We start from the raw sequence: 20,062 nt of genomic DNA on the forward strand, positions 1-20,062 counted from the left end.
CCCCCTCCCCCTCCCCTCCCTCCTCCTCCTTCCCCTCCTCCTCCTTCAATCTTATTAGGTCATCTCTACACCAACGCAGGGCTCAAACTTAGAGTCGTGTGCTCCACGGACGGCGCCGTCCAGGAGCCCCAGGGGAGCCCTTCTTGACACACTTGATGAGGCCCCCACCGTCCACGGCAGACCCCCAGCCCGTCCCTGAGTAGAAGGAAAGCGCAGCGCCGGTGCTCACGGTGAGTGAGCTGACAGTGGCGGCCATGCAGCAGGAACTTTGTGTTTCCGTAGAAGAACCTCCGCCGTCCGCGGGCACCCTTCCCAGCCCGTGGGCTTTGAGCCGCTGCAACTCTTTGTAAGTGGCGGGTAACCAACAAGCTAGTAAATTGTGCCCCGTGTGGGTGGGGGCATTCATGGCTTCCTCCCTCCTGTGGAAAAATCCGTTTTCCGTCGTCTGTATACACTTGTGCTCTTCTCTTTTCCCCGTCAAACCCGTTCTCACGTCTGCCTCGTGCCTTCTGATTATAGGAGTAAAATAAAATCCTTCACGTGTTCATTCTTGGAAATCTGTGTCAGAGTCATAGTTTTACTCTCTTTGAGAAAACTGTCCTTTAACAAATGTGTCATTGGGGGCAGGGAGGGGGCAAAGGCCAAATCCTGGAGGGCTGAACAGGAAATGTAGTGGCCTCCAGTCAGTAGGGCCGCCAGGCTGAGCCCCCGGAGGCCCTTTCCTGGGAGCCGCAGGGGGTCACGGGGGGCCACAGAGGGGCAGTCTGTGGAAACCAGCTGCCCTGCCCGGTGGCCTCGGCCCAGGACACACCGCACCACTGAGCCACATGAAGGGCCTGGCCGGAGTCCCGCCTTCCACACCTGGGCCTCTCCCTGTCCCTGCCCGTTTGTGCAGGATGCGTCCAGACAGTGACTCTCCTGGCCATAAACATTCCTTCTGGAAAGTGGGTATCAATTGGGGGCGCCTGGGTGGCTCAGTCGGTTGTGTCTGACTTCTGATTTCGGCTCAGGTCATGATCTCACGGTTCGTGAGTTCAAGCCCTGCATCAGGCTCTGCGATGAGGCGTGGAGCCTGCTTGGGATTCTCTGTCTCTCTCGGTCTCTTTGCCCCTCCTCCACTTGCTCTCTGTCTCTCTCTCTCAAAATACATAAAAATAAACTTTAAAAAAAAAAGTGGGTATCAACTGAAGATAAAGTAAAAAGATTCAGGCTCAAGGCCCCGTTGGAATGGCCAAGATTTTTTGTGGTCTCCACGCCCCCATAGGACCGGTAAGCAGTCAGCCTGACAGACCGGCTGTGAACAAATAGTGCACTGGGTGTAAATTTTACCACTGTTGGTGCCGGATTGGGGTGACTTCTCTTACTAATAATAGTTTCATAACATAGCTTGTGAATACAAACCCATGAGGAATAGATTCAAATTCATTTTGGGCAAAAGACTAGCTCTTAATGTGTGTTTCCTTAAAATGTAAGTTATTTTCCTTCCAGAATATTCTAGAAAGTATAGGAAACAATATAGCAGCCACCCATAGTCATGGGACCCACGCTGAAAACATTTGTCCTTAATCAAAACTTTCTGGGGCTCCTGCCTGTCTTGGTCGGTAGAGCAGGCAACTCTTGATCTTGGGCTGTGAGTTTGAGCCCATGTTGGGTTAGGGATTACTCACAAATAAAATCTTTAAAAAAAAACAACACACTACTTTCTTAGGAAATTAAATGTAACCAATGCAGTTAGAGCCAGTCGTCTCCATGCTTTCTCCCTTGCCAGTAACCACTGTCTAATGGTGGTATGTTTTATTCCCCTGCAGTACACTTTTATTGCAGTATATTTATTAATAAAATAAGTATTATTTTGGGTTTTTAGTATTTAGTTAGCATCAAAAAGGCCATTTGTCTTTATATAGCATTATGTTTCTAAGATGTATATCGGTAAATATACATGTAGTTTGTTCATGGAGTTGTTATGCTTTATTCTTTTTTATGAGTCTGTTTGTTTCCTGTGGTGGCGATAACAAATCTCCACATGCTGGTCACTTAAGACAACAGAGTATCGGGGCGCCTGGGTGGCTCAGTCGGTTATGCGTCCGACTTCGGCTCAGGTCATGATCTCACGGTTCGTGGGTTCGAGCCCCGCGTCGGGCTCTGTGCTGATAGCTCAGAACCTGGAGCCTGTTTCGGATTCTGTGTCTCCCTCTCTCTCTGCCCCTCCCCCTGTTCATGCTGTCTCTCTATCTCTCTCAGAAATAAAACATAAAAAAAAACTTTTTTAATTAAAAAAAAGGCAGCAGAGTATCTTTTTTAAAGATTTAAAAAATTTTTAAGTAACCTGTCCACCCTAGTGTGGGGCTCGAACTCACAACGCCGAGATTAATTGTCACACGCTCTACTGACTGAGCCAGCCAGAAAAACAGAAAGTTATTCTCTCCGGTTCTGGAGGCCAGAAGTCTGCAGTGAGGGTGTGAGCAGGGCTGTGCTTTCTCTGAACGTCCAGAGGGGGATGCTTCCCTGTTTCTCTCCCAGCTTCCCGTGGTCCCTGGCACCCCTTGGTGTCCCTTGGCGGGTAGATGCCTCCCCAGTCTCCACCTATGCCTCGCGGGGCCTTCTCTCCTGTGTGTTTCTTACCGAATTCCCCTCTTCTTACAAGGATACTAGTTCCTGGGGCCGTGGCCACCCTGACCCAGTATGACCTCGTCTTAACTTGATTACCTCTACAAAGACCTGTATCCAAATAAGGAACCCACATTCGTAGGTTCTGGGAGTTGGAACTCAACACCATTCAACCCACAACAGTGACGAACTCAGTTCCTCCCGGGGGTCAGTTCGATCACTTCCAGTTATGGCCGCCAAGAACAGCCCTTCCGTCCTCGCCACGTGCGCGCACACTGGCGTGAATCTCCCTAGGGAGTACCCCCAGCCGTGGGCTTTCTGGGTTGCAAGTGTCGTCATCTTTCACTTTGCTAGGCCTTGCGAGACTAAAGTAGTCTGTCTCTCCAGAGTTTGTATTTTGAGTTTGTTTCAAGCTCACATTCCCTCCCCTTTCCCTGTAGGTTAACATCTCTTGGTGTTAACGGACCTTTTGCCAATCTGCGGGATGCAAAAGAGTGTCTTTCTTATGTACAAAATAGTATAATTTCTTAAATACCAGTGAGGTTGAATATCTTTTCATAGGTCTGGGTGCCATTCAGGGGTACCCTTTTGTGAGTTGCCTGTTCATATCTTTGGAGCGTTTATTTCTTGGGTTTGTCTTTTCCTTGTTGGTTTAGAATAATTCTCCCTATGTCTTATCTAGATACTAAATCTTCGGCTTTGAGAATAGTTTCTTGAATAGTAATATCTCTTCCCCACCTCCACCACCCCCTGGGCTACTTTGAAGCGAATCCTAGATGTCTACTTGCTTCATCTGTGTATACATCAGCAGGTGGCTATGACAGGTACGGACACACACACACAACCATCACTGCAATAGTAGCATCAGGCCCTTGCCCAGCGGTCCGTGAACAGTAACTCTCAATGTCATGAGGTACGCGGTCAGTTCAGTCTCCCCAGTTGTCGTGTATGTGGTTTTTACAGTTAACTACTGCTGTGGGCTGAATTGTGTCTCCCCAAAGTTCACGTGTGGATGCCCAACCCCCAACATGATATTTGGAGGTGGGGCCTTGGCCAATCAGGTGTAGGTGAGGTCACATGGTGGGATCAGTGCTCTTCTAAGAAGAATCCAGAAAGCGTGCATGTGAGGACACAGCGAGAAGGTGGCTGTCTGTGAGTGAGGAGGCCGGCACCCTGACCTTGGACGTCCAGCCTCCAGGACTGTGAGAAACACATTTCTATTGGGTCAGCTGCCTGGCCTGTGGGATTTTGTTATGGAAGCTCGAGCTGACTAATACCTACTTAATGAAATGTATTCATCTTTTTCTTTATGGTTCGTGTTTTTGGGTCTAAGGTAAGAAATGCTGCCTTGCTCCAAGATAAAGGAAAAAGGTGTTCTCCTTTATTTTCTTCTAACAGATTACTTTTGCTTTTCTGCTCAGGTTTCTAACCACCTGGCAGCGCAGGTCCGTGGTAGGCAGGGATGCACTGCGATCTGTGTCACGTCTCCTGCCCCTTGATTGGTCAGTCCTCCTACCCCGGTAATGAATGACCTCCGGAGCCCGGTCTGTTCTGCTGCATCTCGAGGCCAGCCTCAAACCAGGTCCTGTAGGTGGGCCTGGCTGGGGGCACACGGCCTCAGGGACCGTGTACATTTTCCTGGTCCTTTGTTTTCCCACTTCTCCCGTGCCCTCCAGCCTCCCCACTGCTCTCACCCTGACTGTCGAATCTGCTCTGGGTTTTCTGAGCAGATGCATGTAGCGTCCACAGGCCCCTGCCCTGACGTCACCCACCCCTCCTCCCCTTCCCTCCTGGGACAGAGAGGACCCATCCATGCTTCCAAGGAAGGTGGGTGGTCACCCAGCTCTAGGGCTTGTGAGCAAGCAGCTGAGAAAGAATTCTTAAGATGTTTTTGGCGCAGAAAGGTGATTGTTCTATAGCACAGGGACAGGCGCTGTGGGCAGCAGGAGCTGCCCTGGGGTTGTGAGGAGGGACTGGCTGTATACTTTTTAATTGGTGGGGGTTAGGGAGAGCGAAAGTCTCTAGGGAACTTGGAAGCATGGCTTTCAGGACCTCGAGGGGCAGGCTGCTGTTGAGATAAGCTTACTTTTCGTCCTATTTTTTTAAAAATATTTATTTATTTATTTTGAGAGAGAGAAAGAGAGAGACAGCACAAGCAGGGGAGGAGCAGGGAGAGGGAGAGAGAGTCAGCGCGGAGCCCAATGCGGGGCTCGAACTCACGAACAGTGAGGTTATGACCTGAGCTCAAATCAAGAGTCAGACGCTTAGCCAGCCGAGCCACTCGGGCGTCTCAAGGTCACTCTTAGTCTTGAGTAAAACACAGCCCTGCAGGCACTAAGGCGTCCATGAGTCCCTTGAAGGAGGTCACGCGATTACGTGTCAGGTGTCTGTCAGTGGGCTGCGCGCTGGCAGGAAACTTAATTTAAGCTACATTACCGTGCCTTAGTTTCCCTCATCACCTGGCACTGTGGGTTTGGTTTGGTTTGGCTTTGCTTTGCTTTCCTCTGTGAGGGACCCGTTCTCATCCACATGTGAATGTACGAAAATTTCTTCCATTAAAAAGTGAAAAGACTCGTTGCTCTGCCTTCCCTCCATCTTCTGCTCACACTCTGCTCCTCTTTCTGGCAAAAGCCTTGAAGAACTTCTGTGTTCATGCTCTCGGATTCTCTCCTCATTTTCCCTCAAGCCCGCTGCCATCACGCCCACCAGACCTGCTCTCCTGGGGTCACCCTGACGTCCCCGCTGCTGAGCCCTGTGGCCACCCCTCTTGCAGAACGCCTCCGTCTACACCGTCCCTCCTTGGAAACCTCTCTTCATGTGGCTCCAGGCCCGCGCATGGGGAGTTCCCCCCTTCTGACTGTTTATTCTCAAGCGCACTTGCTCCTTCTTATTTCCCCGAAGCCTTCGATGGTGAAGGCTCCATCTTCTAGATCCTTCTTTTTTCCTTATTTCTTCTTTATCTAATCATTCCCTTAATGATGTCATTCACACTCAAGGTTTTAAATACTATGTACAGCTGATTCTCATTATTTACAGTATAGTTGACCTTTGAACAACACGGGGAGGGAAGGAGGTTAGGGACGCTGACCCTGGTGCAGTAAAAAAATCTGAATGTAACTTTTGACTCCCTCAGAAATGTAGTTCCTTATAGTCTGCTGTTGGCCGAACAGAAGCTTTACTAGTAACATAGGCAGTTGATGAGCACACAGGTTGCATGTTCTTTGTATTTAGTATACACAGTCTTCTTACAATGAAGTGAGCTAGCAAAAAGAAAATAGTAAAACCATCATAAAAAAGAGAAACTACATTTGCAGTCCTGTGCTATATTTATTGGGGAAAAAAACAAAAAACAAAACCCACGTTGACGTGGACCTGTGCAGTTCAAACCCGTGTTGTTCAAGGTCAGCCGTCGAACGTGGTTACGTTCTGTAATGTCACTGGGACACCAAACGAGGAAATCCTGAACCGTGGCTCCAAGAGGAAATACAAGAAGGTTCTAGGAGCCTCTGGTCACATTTCTGTCCACTGACCCGAGCATAACCTAGTTGTATGTGTGTTTTTGTGTGGAGACACCTCATTTAATACATGGTTGATTCGTTAACATTGAACTTGCAGTCAACAGCTGCAATGCATGCCCGAACTAGGCTTGCCGACTGCACATGTGATCTCCGCAGGCACATCACACAGCCTTCGTGCCCTCACTAGCCAGCTCTTCAGGACCATGCATGGCGTCCACTCTTTACACAACGCAATCACCACCCAAACGCACCTAAGTGCAGAAGATGTGGCGCTAAATAGAAAGCGAAAAGGATACTTGTTTACAGGGTGAGGGCTGATACGGGAAGGCGGGCGTTGCCTTGCTCGACCTTGGCTGGGACCATGAGTGTGGGTGACTCAGATTTTTCACTGCTTTACAGAAGTCCGTGGAGGGTGGCAATCACACTGCAAGTACTGATTTTGGGGTTGCAAATACGTTTTGTGCCGAGGCAAGTTCACGTGCATGGCGTCTGCAAATAATGCAGCTCGACGGTACAGGCTGACCGTACTGGATCAAGTTGGTAGTTTTAGCTTGGACCCCTGCCCAGAACTTCCAGTTACACGCGGTCCGCGCAGCTTGTGGAACAGACATTTCAGACTTTCTCTGCCCCACGTTTAAGTCCTGATCTCCTCAAACCTGCCCTTCCTGAGTTTCCTTCTCATGTAGTCACTGTCGTCTTCCAGTTACTCAGGCAAAAAACCCTCATCCTCACGGTCTCCTCTCTGCCCGATTGCACATGCGATCTGCCAGCAAACACAGTTCGCTTTCCCTGCAAATTGTATCCAGACCCCAGCCGCCGTCAGGCTTTCACTTTTATTGTCCCTCTTCAACAGGTGCTGGGTTTTTGTTTTTTTTTTAATGTTTATTATCATTTTTTTTTTTTTGAGAGGTTGAGAGAGAGAGAGCACAAGCAGGAGAGGGGCAGAGAGAGGAAGACAGAGGATCCACAGCAGGCTCTGTGCCTACAGCAGCAAGCCCGATGTGGGGCTTGAACCCACAAACCGCAAGATCATGACCAGCGTTTGAAACCTGACGCTCAACAGACTGAGCCACCCAGCCGCCCCAGTGGGTGGTGCTTTTTGTCCTGGATTGGGAAGGTCTTGCTCTAAGTAGATGCATTTGCCTCTGCTGGGTGCCCAGGAATTTCACTGCCCAGGGTCCGTGATTGCGTTAATGTCACAGTCTAGGTATTTCTACTTTGAAAGGAGAGTGGACATTTTCCGGGGATTGGTTTTTTCTTACCCCCTGGATTTTCTAATCATAGCCTTAGTCCTGGTTGGTAGAGTTTTCTTTTTTGTTGTTGTTGTTGTTGTTATTTGGTTTTATGTTCCCCACTAAATATAAGCCTTTCGGGGCTCTGACACTGCATGGGGCCTTGGTCACAGATGCCCATCCCATGGTGTCCTGAGGACTCACTGGGCACAGAATCCCAAGTGGCAGGAGGTGTTAGTGCTTGTTCCTGGATGTAGCCTGCCCCCCAGCATCGCTGGGCTCCCTCAGTGGCTGGGGGTTCCCTTTATTCCTATGAGCTCCCCCGTTTTGATTTTTATCCGTTGGTTACATTCATTTTGGTATTTGGAATGTTTGTGATGGGAATTAGCCCTCATCGGCTATGCTGCCCAGATCCCAAGTTATCAGCGGTTTCCTCCATAAATACACTATGTGGTGAGTTAAAATTAATTATTTTTTGTACTCTTTTTTTAAAAAAATGTTTACCTTATTTTTTAAGAGAGAGAGAGAGAGAGAGACAGAGCACAGGCAGGGGAGGGGCAGAGAGAGCCAGAGCCAGAACCCAAAGCAGGCTTCAGGCTCCGAGCTGTCAGCACAGAGCCCGATGCGGGGCTTGAACTCACCAACCACGAGATTGTGATCTGAGCTGAAGTCGGACGCTTAACCGACTGAGTCACCCAGGCGCCCCATTTTTTGTACTCTTGGTTTTAGTTTATTTACTGTTTACAGTCATTGGATTTGCACCATTCAGAATATAATGCATGTTTCTCTCTCTGTAGCCCCACTTCAGTATCTCCAATGGCTAACGAGGCTCATCCTTGTCCCTGTGACATTGGCCATAAGATAGAATATGGAGGGATGGGGCGCGAAGTTCAAGTCGAGCACATCAAGGCTTATGTGACCAAACCCCCCTTCAACACGGGCAAGGCCGTGATCGTCATTCAAGATATATTTGGCTGGCAGTTGCCCAATACCAGATACATGGCTGACATGATCGCCGGAAATGGATACACGTACGTATGAAGTTCTGTTTCTTTCCTTCAATTCGTGGAAACTTCTGCGATCTGTTTTATTACCTTCAGGGAAAACAAAACCAAAACACCCTGACTGTGTGCTAAGCTATCTATCTACTTCCTTATCTCGCTGGGTGCGGGTAAATGGGGAATGTGAATCACATGAACCTACAGCAGCCCAGTCCTGGGGCTTCAGGTCCTCCATGGACTGCCTGGCCCTGAGGACCTGCTGGACACTGGGAGTTATTTCCCCACGGGGGCCCCTGCCCCTGACACAGGGGCAGACCTGGCCAGCTCCGAAATAGATCTCCTTGGCACTTGATGCATCTTGGCCCCAAGTCAGATTTCACAAGCAGGGCACCCATGGTCCCAAGCAGGGTTCTCTCTTAGACACAAGCCATCACGGTCCTGCCTGAATTAGACGGGCTTCCTGAACTCGCGCGCTGAGACCTCACTCATGTCCCGAAGGCCATGCCTATATCAGGTCGAGCTGCACGGTCCCCTTTGGGGAGCGCGTGTGTTCGCTCCAGTCCAGATCTTGGTAAAGCTTCAGAGAGCCCGAGACACGGCAAGCCCTGAGCGTGGGGCACCCCGTTTCCTGTTTTCTCACAAAGCTGCAACTCCCAAGTGTGTACCTACCTTGTTCTCCAGAGAAAGGACTGAAAGCTAGCACTCTCTCTGCCACGTGATACTAGGTTAGCTCTGCCGGCAAAGAGGCTTTCTGTGACAATCTTCACTTTTTCATGCCCCCGGGTCCCGTCTAGAATACGAGACAACTAACTCGCTCAGGGGAAGCCCCTAATGCACACAGGAGCCGGCCCTGGGTGCCCCAGGCTCCTCTGGAGCCTGTGCTGAGGACGCCGAGGGACAGCTGTGCAGTCACCGTCCCAGCACCTCCCCAAGGATGGGACTGTTCTGAGGAGACCAGGGCGTGAAGATGGAGCTCTGACCTTGCAGCTGCAGCCAGCGGGCTTCCGTTGCCCTTCCGGGTCGTTTGGGTGGAGACAGAACGTAAAAAATGAGCAAAGGCGCCTGAAATTTACAAAGCCCCCCTCACACGCCTACAACTCCTTTCTCCTTCAAAACAGTCCCTGGGGTTGGGTGGTGCGGGACGCAGCCTGTTCTTCAGATCAAGGAAATGAGGCTAAAAGTGGGTAAGCAACTTGTTAAGGTTACAGGGCAGCCTGGGACTTGGACTTGGATTCTTCTGACCCAGATGTCAGGGTTCCTTCTGCGCCGGGAAGGAAGAGCTGTGCGCCTCCATCACTGGCGATGGCCTTTATTTCAGGAAGCAGGTCTGTGGCCAGAGCCGTGTTGACCCACCCTCTGGGGTTGACTAGTGTGGAGGGTGGTCACGGACTCCGTGGACTGGCTTGTTTGCTCTCCGTGGCCCATTTTAGGACCTGCAGTAGACTTTCCCCTCTGGGCGGGAGGCTGGGGAAAAACTGCTTGGTCACAGTGACTTGACACGCTCCCCAGGTGTGCCCTCTGACCTGAGGCCCACTCGAGAGGCCAGCTGGGTGATGCGACTCCTCCGGGGAGGGTCGGGGCACCCCTGCACTGGGCCCATGCCTCTCGGGGCTGCGTCCTGTGCCGTAAATCCGGTGGGGAGCGTGCCCTGCCCGATTGCCCCGTCATCCCAGACGGGCCGGGCTGCAGGCGGCCGCCAGAGGCCGCGCACCTACGGTTGTGAAATCCGAAGTGGTCTGGCCTGGTGCCAGCTGGCCTCCTGGACGCCGTCAAAGCTGGCCTCCTGGGCGCCACTTCTCCTCTGAACCAGAATCTCCCTCGCAGCCAGTGCCTTAGTGAACGTAAGCAAATGCCGGGTCCCACCAGGGCTGAGATGAAGGTCGGTTGATGTCGCTCTTTTACAGAGCCGTCGTTCCAGACTTCTTTGTGGGGCAAGAACCCTGGGACCCTTCTAGGGACTGGTCCACCTTCCCAGACTGGTTGAAGACTAGAGACGCCAGAAAGATCGACAGGTGAGTCATCGCCCGTGTTTGTGCTCCCCCCTCCTCGCCCCTCATCCCAGGCGCCCCCCCTCCCCCGGGGCAGGGGGAGGGCCTAGAAGCGGGTGTGACGTCACCGTTTGGACACCCGCCCTCCCTCCCCTGCCGAAGGACTTCCATGGAAACGTGCTTTCATGCAGCGCAGAGTGCGTTTGCCCTTGGAGGTGAGATGTGGCCTAGGGCTCCTACAGCGCCAGCAGGCTCGTCTGCTTCCCCTTCCGGAACCTTCATGTCGCTGATGCCAGGGGAACTCTGATTTCTCTTGGCGAGGGGGCTTTGGGGGTCCACAGGGGGACACTCCTTCCTTCCCGTCCTGGCTGCACAACCAGCTGAGATGACGGGGAGAGGAAAGTCACGGGCGCCGACGCCAGCCCCAGCCCCGTGACTGCTCAGCTGCTTGGAAACCCAAAGGGCCGTCCCCCCAGTCCCCGCTCTGAGACTTTGGGTCTTCACACCAGACCCACCAGACCAGGCTGCCTTCGTGCCAGGATCTGGGGAGCATTGGGAAGCAAAGGGGGGGTCCTCCAGGATTTCAGCCTTTTATTAAATTAGCTGCAGGATTCCAGAAGCAAGGCCCAGGCCTCCCGGCTGCCAGACACCCTCTTCTGTGTGGACTCGGTGTGGCGGGGGAGAAGGGCCAGGAATGTTCTCTAATGCCAAGCTCTTCCTGAACAAGTAAATGCGAGCCCAGGGCAAAGGAGCACTCCTTAGCCCCCCACTAGCCTTGACTCTCACCTTGGCCACTTGTCTTGAAAGCTCTTCTTCCTTGACACCTGACTTCCCCCCACCATGCACGTGAGCCCTGGGTTTGACTAGCTGCTCCCCCAGCCCAGCTTGGGGAGACTGCTGGGAATGGGGTCCCCTGCCTGGGGCCACAGGTTTCTGGAACTCTGTTCCTTTCTTCTATCACCAGAGTGCCCTCCGGGGCTGGCCCCTTCATCCTCTGGGCTGGTGAACCCCGGGCAGACCTCTGCAGTAGCGCCAAGGGGCCTTGGGCCCTCCCGGGCGCTGCCTCACTGCCCGCACTCACTGGGGCCACCTTCTTCTGGGGGCCTGTGCAGGGTAGCAGCGCGTCCTGGCTCAGGCCAGGGTTGTCCTGGGGTCTCTGTGCAGCTTGTGGGACCGGGGGTGCCGCAGGCTGCCTTGGGGGCCCCGGGGGCTGTGTTAACAAGTCATCACCTTGGGACTTGTGGGCAGGAGGCCAGTGGCTCGCTGCCCTGGGGGTCGCCCCGGGTACGTCAGCTGCCTTATCCTGATGGGTCTCCCTGGGGATGTAGGCCGGCTCTGTCACCTCAAGTCAGGGCCACCTGCGGGGAGTCGCCTGAGGCCTGCATGGACTCTGGGCTACAGCCTGCTTCTCCAGGAGCCGGCCCCATTCCCCCCCCCTCCCCCAGCCCCGGCCCCGGCCGCTGTGCTGGCTCTGAGGCACTGGGGAATGACCTGTGTGCACACTGACCTGTCCCAAGTCCCTCCCTGGGGACCTGCAACCTCATCCCGAAATCCCAGGAAGAACAGAAGGAAGCCAGAAGTTGAGAGCAAATTAGAAGTAGAAACACCAGAGACTGGGATCGGGGCCGGGTGAGGGAAGGGAGGCCGAGGCGGGGGCACAAAGCCAAGTGATCGTTTGGGGCAGGTGTGGGAGCAGCCCAGTGGGACCCTTCCACAGGGGAAAAGTAGAGCTATGCACTGAAAAAAATTTTTTTTAATGTTTATTTATTTTGAGAGAGAGAGAGCGCGAGAGAGAACGCGAGCGCACACGTGAGCACCCATGAGAGGGGGAGGGGCAGAGAGAAAGGGGGAGACAGAAACCAAAGCAGGCTCTAGGCTCCGAGCTGTCAGCACAGAGCTCAATGTGGGGCTCAGGCTCACAAACTGCAAGATCATGACCTGAGCTGAAGTCGGATGCTTAACCGACTGAGCCACCCAGGTGCCTCTAAATAAAAATGAGACATAAAACAAATGCTGACTTTGAAAGGAGACTGAAATCCTTGTATCTAGTCAAGTGCCTTTAGTCTGCAAGTAACAGAAAACCCATCTTGAATGCTTACTGCTTATGCAGTCATGGGGTATATTGGTTTATAGAACTGAGAAGAGGTCGTTTCTGGCTTCAGGCAGGAGTTGGTACCCTCACAGTGTAGAAAGTATCCCCAGGATGTGCCTTTCCAGCGTCTCCACTGCATGTCCTGTGTACTGGCTTCCTTCTCAGGCTTTTGCCTCTGGGTGGTAAGATGGCTGCAGCAGCTCCGGCCTTCCATTGTCCAGCAACCTGGCAAAGTTCTCCTTTTGCCGTGATGGTTATGATTCAGTCACAGGTCCATCCTTGAACCAATCACTGTGGCCACAAGATTGCTATACTCTGATGGTCAGCCTGACCCACACACTTCACTCCTGGAACCTAGAGCAGACTTCCCCAAGGTACACGAATCAAGCACGGGCGAGGAGAAGAGGTTCATTTATTTATTTATTTATTTAAAAAAAAATTTTTTTAAATGTTTTTATTTATTTCTAGGAGAGAGAGAGAGAGAGAGACAGCGTGAGCAGGGGAGGGTCAGAGAGAGAGGGAGTCACAGACTGAAACAGGCTCCAGGCTCTGAGCTGGCAGTCAGCACAGAGCCCGACGCGGGGCCCGAACCCACGAACCGCGAGATCATGACCTAAGCGAAAGTCGGACGCTTAACCGACTAAGCCACCCAGGCGCCCCGAGAAGAGGTTCATTTAAAGCTAAACTTCGGTGCTCCCAGAAAAATAGGGAACACCGAGCAACACAAGCAAAGACCTGTTCACTCGAGTTACAGTACTTTTATAGAAATGGCCTCTCCTGGGGCGCCTGGGTGGCTTAGTCGGTTAAGCGTCCCACTTTCGCTTAGGTCATGATCTCGCGGTTCATGGGTTCGAGCCCCGCGTCGGGCTCTGTGCTGACTGCCTGGAGCCTGTTTCGGTCTGTGACTCCCTCTCTCCCTGACCCTCTCCTGCTCACGCTGTCTCTCTCTCTCTCCAAGAAACAAAAAAAAAAAAAAAAGAAATGGCCTCTCCTTGTCCCTTCTAATTAAGACAGTTATTCTTTTCTTTTCATTGTTTATTTTTGAGAGAGAGAGAGAGAGAGCGTGAGCTGAGAAAGGGCAGAGAGAGAGGGAGACACAGAATCTGAAGCAGGCTCCAGGCTCTGAGCTGTCAGCACAGAGCCTGATGCGGGGCTTGAACTCACAAGCCGTGAGATCATGACCTGAGCCGAAGTCAGCCGCTTAACCAACCAAGCCACCCAGGTGCCCCACAGCAGTTATTCTTAAGATCAAAGCATTTGAGGAGAACTTAAAGCCCATATGTCAAAAACCATTGCTTTTTCTATTTTAGTTTGCAGAATTACTTAATTATTGCTAACATGAAAATAACTACTTGCACGCAGGTATATGATACGTGTATTTAAATGTGGTCAAGGATATGCTATGATTAAAAGAGAAAGGAAGAAGGAAGCGCAACAGAATGGCTTTCTTTTTCTAACGTGTAAACCGCAATTCTTCCTTATCTGATCAAACAGGACTTTCTGGCCTGCCTTGCAGAGCCCCACCTCCATTTGGGTGTCTTGCTTCTAGTTGAAAATGTGCAGAGTTCCAAACAACCAATTTGCAGATGAGTCATTTGCAAGACTGGGCCACTATTCTTGCCCTCTCCTGGCTGAAAGTCCTGGTGGCTTCCCAAATTCCTGCTCTGCCAGACCCAGGCGTCGGGGGGACCGTGATGCTCGCTGGGGGGTGAATGAATGTGCCAAGTCAGAGTTTGGGGAGCTGCCTGTCCGAGGAGAGCGGCTGGGGTGCTCCCTGGGGGTGGATCTTGGGATCAGGCCTTGGGAGCCATTCTTCCTGGCCCTTGGCCTTTGTCCCGAGGAAAAGCCAGAACTCCGCCTCCAGCTGGCACGCGAGCTGGTCTGACTTGTGGTTTGCTGAGAGCCCGTCTCCAGTCCTGACAGGTGGTTGGAGGAGGCTGGGCTGGGGAGGGAGACCCGAGGGGAGATGCTTGAGGAGGGGGATGTGCATCCCTCAGGCAGGACGCGGTGAGGACAGAGCTCCAAAAGTAAGAAATCGCAGGGGCGCCTGGGTGGCTCAGTCAGTTGAGCATCCAACTTCGGCTCAGGTCATGATCTCACAGTTCGTGGGTTCGAGCCCCATCGGGCTCTGTGCTAACAGCTCAGAGCCTGGAGCTACTTCAGATTCTGTGTCTCCCTCTATCTGACCCTCCGCTGCTCACAGTCTCTCTCTCTCTCAGAAATAAATAAAACATAAAAAAAAAGAAAAAGAAAAAGAATGTAAGAAATCTGAGCGCCTCCAGGCACGGTGCATCCCTGTTACTGCTGGTACAGCACTTGGTGTCCAGCGCGCTCCCCGGGGGGCTCACAAAATACCTCTTGATTGTGTGTATGTGTGTGTGATTACTTTTGCCTTCCCCCCAGCCCCCGGCCTGGCTTGACTGAAATATAATTGACACATAATGTTGTGTAAGTTGAAGGTGTACTGTGTGTTCATTCAGTACATTTATATATCGCGCAAAGGTTGCCCCATAGCCTTAGCTAACACCCTGTACTGTCCCCTAGTTGCCGTTTCTTTTTCATTGTGGGAACATTTAAGGTCTACCCTTTTAGCAGCCTTCAGGTATATGACACATCATTACTGAGGTCACCGGGCTGCACGTCACAAGCCCCCCTCTCTCCCCCCCCAGGCTTGTCACTCTTCTAACTGGAAGTCTGTGTCCTGGGTCAGTCTCCCCCGCTTCCCCACGCCCCACCCCCGGTACCCACTCTACTCTCTGTTTCTCTGAGTTGGGCTTTTTAGATTCCACCGACGAGTGAGCCCTATCCGTTGATTGTTGAATAACTTTCTGTTCTAGAGAGGTTGATGCTGTCTTGAGGTATCTGAAACAGCAGTGTCATGCGCAGAAAATCGGCGTCGTGGGATTCTGCTGGGGCGGAGTGGCTGTCCATCACGTGATGATGAAATACCCAGAATTCAGGGCAGGGGTGTCCGTCTACGGTAAATCCGCCATGCGCATTTCACACCATGGAAACCAGTGGTTTGAGTGACAGCCAGGAGCCTCTTCCCAGCCTAACAGTCTGGGGCGCAGCACAGATCGAGCTGGGCAGAGATGGCCCATCTTAAGGAAATGGGCTTTGGATTTGTGAGACTGGAGGTGGAGGTGGGTAATGCGGTAGCCAGAGGCTGTCCCTGGGATGGAGGAGCCCTGGGTCCCAACACGGCCACTGGGGAAGTCCCCTAACCCGAGGGCTCAACTTCTTCACCAAGGATGAAGGGGGGTCACATTTATTTCTGCAATAATGGTGAATATCAGACAATATTCTGTATGAGGAACATCTGTGGAGATATTTTTCCAAGATGGCAGTTATTTTCAACCGTGTACACACCCGCAGGCACACACAATATAAAGAAGGAAGGAAAGAAAAGGAAAAGAGACTCTAAAATGTAAGTAGCTGCATAAACATTGTAGCCAGGCCAACCGCAGGTGTCATAGCAGTGAACTAAGAACATTCTAAGTTCATGGCACAGAAGCATTCAGACCATAAACATGTTAAAGGAAAGAGAAGGACGCGGAAGGAGATTTGGCTTTCTTTCATGATAACATATTGTTCGGTTACACAGAGGATTCTTACTTGGATTAATGGTTTCTCACTGTGGCATCTTTGCTTTTAGCAAGAGGGAAAGAAAAAAAAAACCTTTAAATACTAACTGCACCAAAGTTAATAATCAGTTGTCAGCTGCCGCTGGGTTCAGGGGGTGACGGTCCAGGCCGGTCAGTGCCCTGGTGTGGACGCCTCGCCAGCACCCCCTCCTGGCCGCTGTTGCACACTGCAGGAGCTGAGCTCCGGGCAGGACTCCAGGGCCGCAAACTGCTGTGCGGCCACTCAGCGTGGCCTTAACAGAGCGTGGCCATCTTTCTTTTCTTTCTTTCTTTTTTTTTTTTTTTTTTAAATATTTTTATTTATTTCTAGGAGAGAGAGAAAGCGTGAGCAGGGGAGGGTCAGAGAGAGAGGGAGACACAGACTCTGAAATAGGCTCCAGGCTCTGAGCTGGCAGTCAGCACAGACCCCGACGCGGGGCTCGAACCCACGAACCGTGAGATCATGACCTGAGCGAAAGTCGGACGCTCAACCGACTAAGCCACCCAGGCGCCCCATAGCGTGGCCATTTTCTTGTGGCTCATGCCTCCCAGCGGGGAGTTCCAGGTGAGGGGAGGCTCCCACAGGAAGTGGAAACAAAAGATTTCCAATATTTTCTCCCGACTGGCTAGGGCCCTGTCCCGCACCAAACTCGAGTCAGGCTCTGCTGTGAGTCTTCTTTCTGAGGAGGCTCTGACATTGGCCCATTGGGGCAGTTTAGTGAGGGTCCCGTACTGTTGCTGTCTGACCACGTCCCTCTCCCCCCACTCACTCTTGTCAGCAAGAACCCTGTCCTGTCATCCAGCCAGAGCCCATCTTACCCCAGTGCTTCCTCTTCGTAATTTTCTGCCCCTCTGCTCGCCCCCTGCTCCTTGGCCGTGAATCCCCACTTGTCCTTGTACTTGGGTGGAGGGATGTCTCTCCCCCACTGCGACCCCGTGTGGCGGTCCCCCTTGAATGCAACCTCCTTACCAAGTGTCAGAATAATCTTCCCTTTACTGCTATGGTTATCATACGGCACAAGGTTTGCTTATTTTCTTGGAGGAGTGGACCTGCCCTCAGTTGTCTGCATCCCAGCAGGACGGGCTTCTGAGCAAATGCTCTTGCAGATTCTGAAGTGACCTCAGGGACAGATAACCCTGTGGAACCCTATGGGGTTTGTGTGGACCCTGAGAAACTTCTAGAACCGTGGTGGTCAGATGGTGCAGACTGGAGAGTGGTCACTTCTTTGGAAATGAAGGCACGTCCCCCGAGGAGGGAACATTTTCCAGGCTGCTCCTGCATCTTTGTGTGCTAAGCAGCAGACAAGGTCTAATTTCCTTATTTACCGCCCGACTCCTAGGGAAGGAGGTGGAGAGCGGGAAAGTCCGACTAGATCATGTCTGGCTTTGAGGCGAATTTTGTAGGCCAGGCCCCTTGTGTGGAATTGCTAAAAAGAAAATAAACAAAACCCCCAAAGCACAGATTTTACTTTGAAAACATCAAGCCACTCCCGCATCGTTTTCGGAGGCGTGTGTCTGGAAATCCTCACCGTGTTCCTGTCCCCATTTCCCAGGCATCATCAAGGACGGTGAAGATGTGCACAGTCTGAAGAACCCCACGTTGTTCATCTTTGCAGAGAATGATGCTGTGATTCCTCTCGAGCAGGTAAGTTGGTATCTTTCCTCTTCTCATTTCTTTCTTTTTTGCTTATTTTCCTATAGGAGTGGGCACACCCCACAGTCGTTTCTATTTTTACTTTTTGAGGGAAAGAGAGAGCGAGTGAGCTCAGGGGAGGGGGGAGAGAGACTCCCAAGCAGGCTCACACTTGGCACGGAGCCCAACGCAGGGCTCAATCGCACGACCCTGAGACCATGACCCAAGCTGAAATCAAGGCTGATGCTTAACCGACTGAGCCACCCAGGCGTCCCTTCTCTCTATACTAATAACATGATTTGACCTTTTGGGGAAAATGTCCCAAAGGCTTCATTTGTTCCTCCAAATTATTTTTTAACATTAAAATTTGAAAGGTGGGTTTTTTTGGGGATTTAGGGATTGTAATCCTCTGAATGTGCTCTTGGTGGCGCCTGGGTACTAGGCATCGAAGATGGGCCTCCCCATTCTCCCATGTGGAACCTAGGAGTTAAGATAAGGTGTGTCCTTAAAGACAAGGGTGCATTGGGGCACCTGGGTGGCTCTGTCGGTGGAGCATGTGACTCTCGATCTCAGGGTTGAGTTCAAGCCCCACACTGGGGATAGAGTTGTTGTTTTTTTTTTTTTTAATAGAACATTTATTTAAAAAAATTTTTTTTGTTTGCTTTTTATTTATTTTTGAGACAGAGAGAGAGAGAGAGCACAGTGGGGGGAGGGTCAGAGAGAGAGAGGGAAACACAGAATCTGAAACAGGCTCCAAGCTCTGAGCTGTCAGCACAGAACCTGATGCGGGACTCGAACCCATGGACCGTGAGATCATGACCTGAGCCGAGGTTGGACGCTTAACTGACTGAGCCACCTGGGTGCCCCATAGAGTTTACTTTAAAGGAAAAAAAAAAAAAAAAGACATGGGTATGTTAAACCCAGTATGTTGATAAGAAAAAAACAGAAGAAAATTGTGGTTCAAAAGCAGTCATTTAGAAATTGTTAATCGTAACTAGTACGCTATATTAATATAAATTTAAAATAGACCTCTACTTGACTATATTGAGTATTTTGTTAGAGATTAAATGATACACAAAAGATATTAATATAATTTCAAGCAACTGATATTGTATCGAATTTTTATATGGCTTTGAATGCTCTCCTTTGCCAGAGCTCAGGACTGTGTTAACTGTCAAATTAAAAGTAACAAATTCATAATAGCTACGGAACCTAAAGCGCCGATGTTAGATTTCTTTTATGAGCATTCGGAGAGGATTTGGAGAATGGAAAATATTACCAGATTGTTAAAAGTCACACTGTCATGAAATCTTTTGGCATTATCAGGTCTCTTTGCTGACCCAGAAGTTGAAAAAACACTGCCAAGTGGAATATCAAATTAAAACATTCTCTGGGCAAACCCATGGCTTCGTGCATCGAAAGAGAGAAGACTGTTCACCAGAGGACAAGCCCTATGTTGACGAGGCAAGAAGGAATTTGATTGAGTGGTTGCATAAGTACGTTTAGAAGTGGCGGAGGGTAAACTTCCTCAAAATAGCTTGCATCCAGAAATTTGCTTTGGGATACTTGGATCGTTTAATTTTTATTGGAAATAAAATAAATCCAGGAATCCTGAAATTCTGATTCCATCTGAAACATAAATGCAGTAGGAAATGGAAATGCATGATATAATTTTTAACACATACACTAAAAAAAAAAAAAAAAGAAAAGAAAACACGGTCAGTGCCTGAAAAATTCAAATGGTGGGGTAATATTCTATTAGTAAAAACCTAGGGCTGTTTATGGACCAGCTGACAGCTCAGGTGTGGACTTTTTGTTCTTAATTAAGTACGTTCTTTAAAATGATGGGTGTTCATGAAGAATATGAACTGTAAACTCGGATTCAAAGCCCGGCTTCGTTGGGCATTTGTCTGTCTTAATGTAGATGAGTCTCATGTTCATGCGTTGCTGACTATGAGAAATACTGAGGTTAAAATAGGGTTTCGTTGACCTAATTGTATCGAGCCAATAAACTTACTTTTTGAATGTGTGGCTTTTTCTAAAAGCTAATAAAGAACCGTGAATTAGAGTGACTGGCCGTCTCCTAAGGAAGTGATTTTCCAGAACATGGGCATTTTTGGGGCCCAGGGCCTGGGGCTGTGTCAGGAATCGCTCATGCATTCAGTTGGAAGGGTGGTGGCGTATGGGGCCACATTTCGGTTTTTATGTGTTTTAATTGATTTATATGAAATCACACGAAGAGCTCAGCCGCTCAGCAGCCCTGGCCACATGCCAAGGACGGTGTGGCCGCCGGGAGCCATCGGGACAGAGCCAGTCTGCACCAGTACAGGCACTGCCTTCTGGCTGCGCCCCATCGACTTTCCGGTAA

The 20,062-nt window shown here is 50.7% G+C and overlaps 1 protein-coding gene across 4 annotated transcripts in view; it reads left to right on the forward strand.

Moving 5' to 3' along the window:
* Window positions 1–19,766, forward strand: part of CMBL (carboxymethylenebutenolidase homolog) — a 34,121-nt gene extending 14,355 nt beyond the window's left edge. For 2 of the 4 annotated variants that reach the window (XM_039220459.1, XM_039220458.1), the window contains exons 2-6: window positions 8,155–8,388; window positions 10,263–10,370; window positions 15,276–15,418; window positions 17,615–17,706; window positions 19,021–19,766. In XM_039220459.1, the coding sequence (XP_039076390.1) occupies window positions 8,174–8,388; window positions 10,263–10,370; window positions 15,276–15,418; window positions 17,615–17,706; window positions 19,021–19,200 (738 nt within the window). In that variant the 5' untranslated portion in view covers window positions 8,155–8,173 and the 3' untranslated portion in view covers window positions 19,201–19,766. Of the gene's footprint in view, window positions 1–103; window positions 347–6,281; window positions 6,433–8,154; window positions 8,389–10,262; window positions 10,371–15,275; window positions 15,419–17,614; window positions 17,707–19,020 lie in introns of those variants that run through there. The other 2 variants (XM_039220456.1, XM_039220457.1) reach the window with 2 other exon arrangements.
* Window positions 19,767–20,062: the final 296 nt, after the last annotated feature.

Source organism: Hyaena hyaena, unplaced genomic scaffold (assembly GCF_003009895.1).
Source record: "Hyaena hyaena isolate Hyena2069 unplaced genomic scaffold, ASM300989v1 scaffold_890, whole genome shotgun sequence".
Classification (NCBI taxonomy): domain Eukaryota; kingdom Metazoa; phylum Chordata; class Mammalia; order Carnivora; family Hyaenidae; genus Hyaena; species Hyaena hyaena.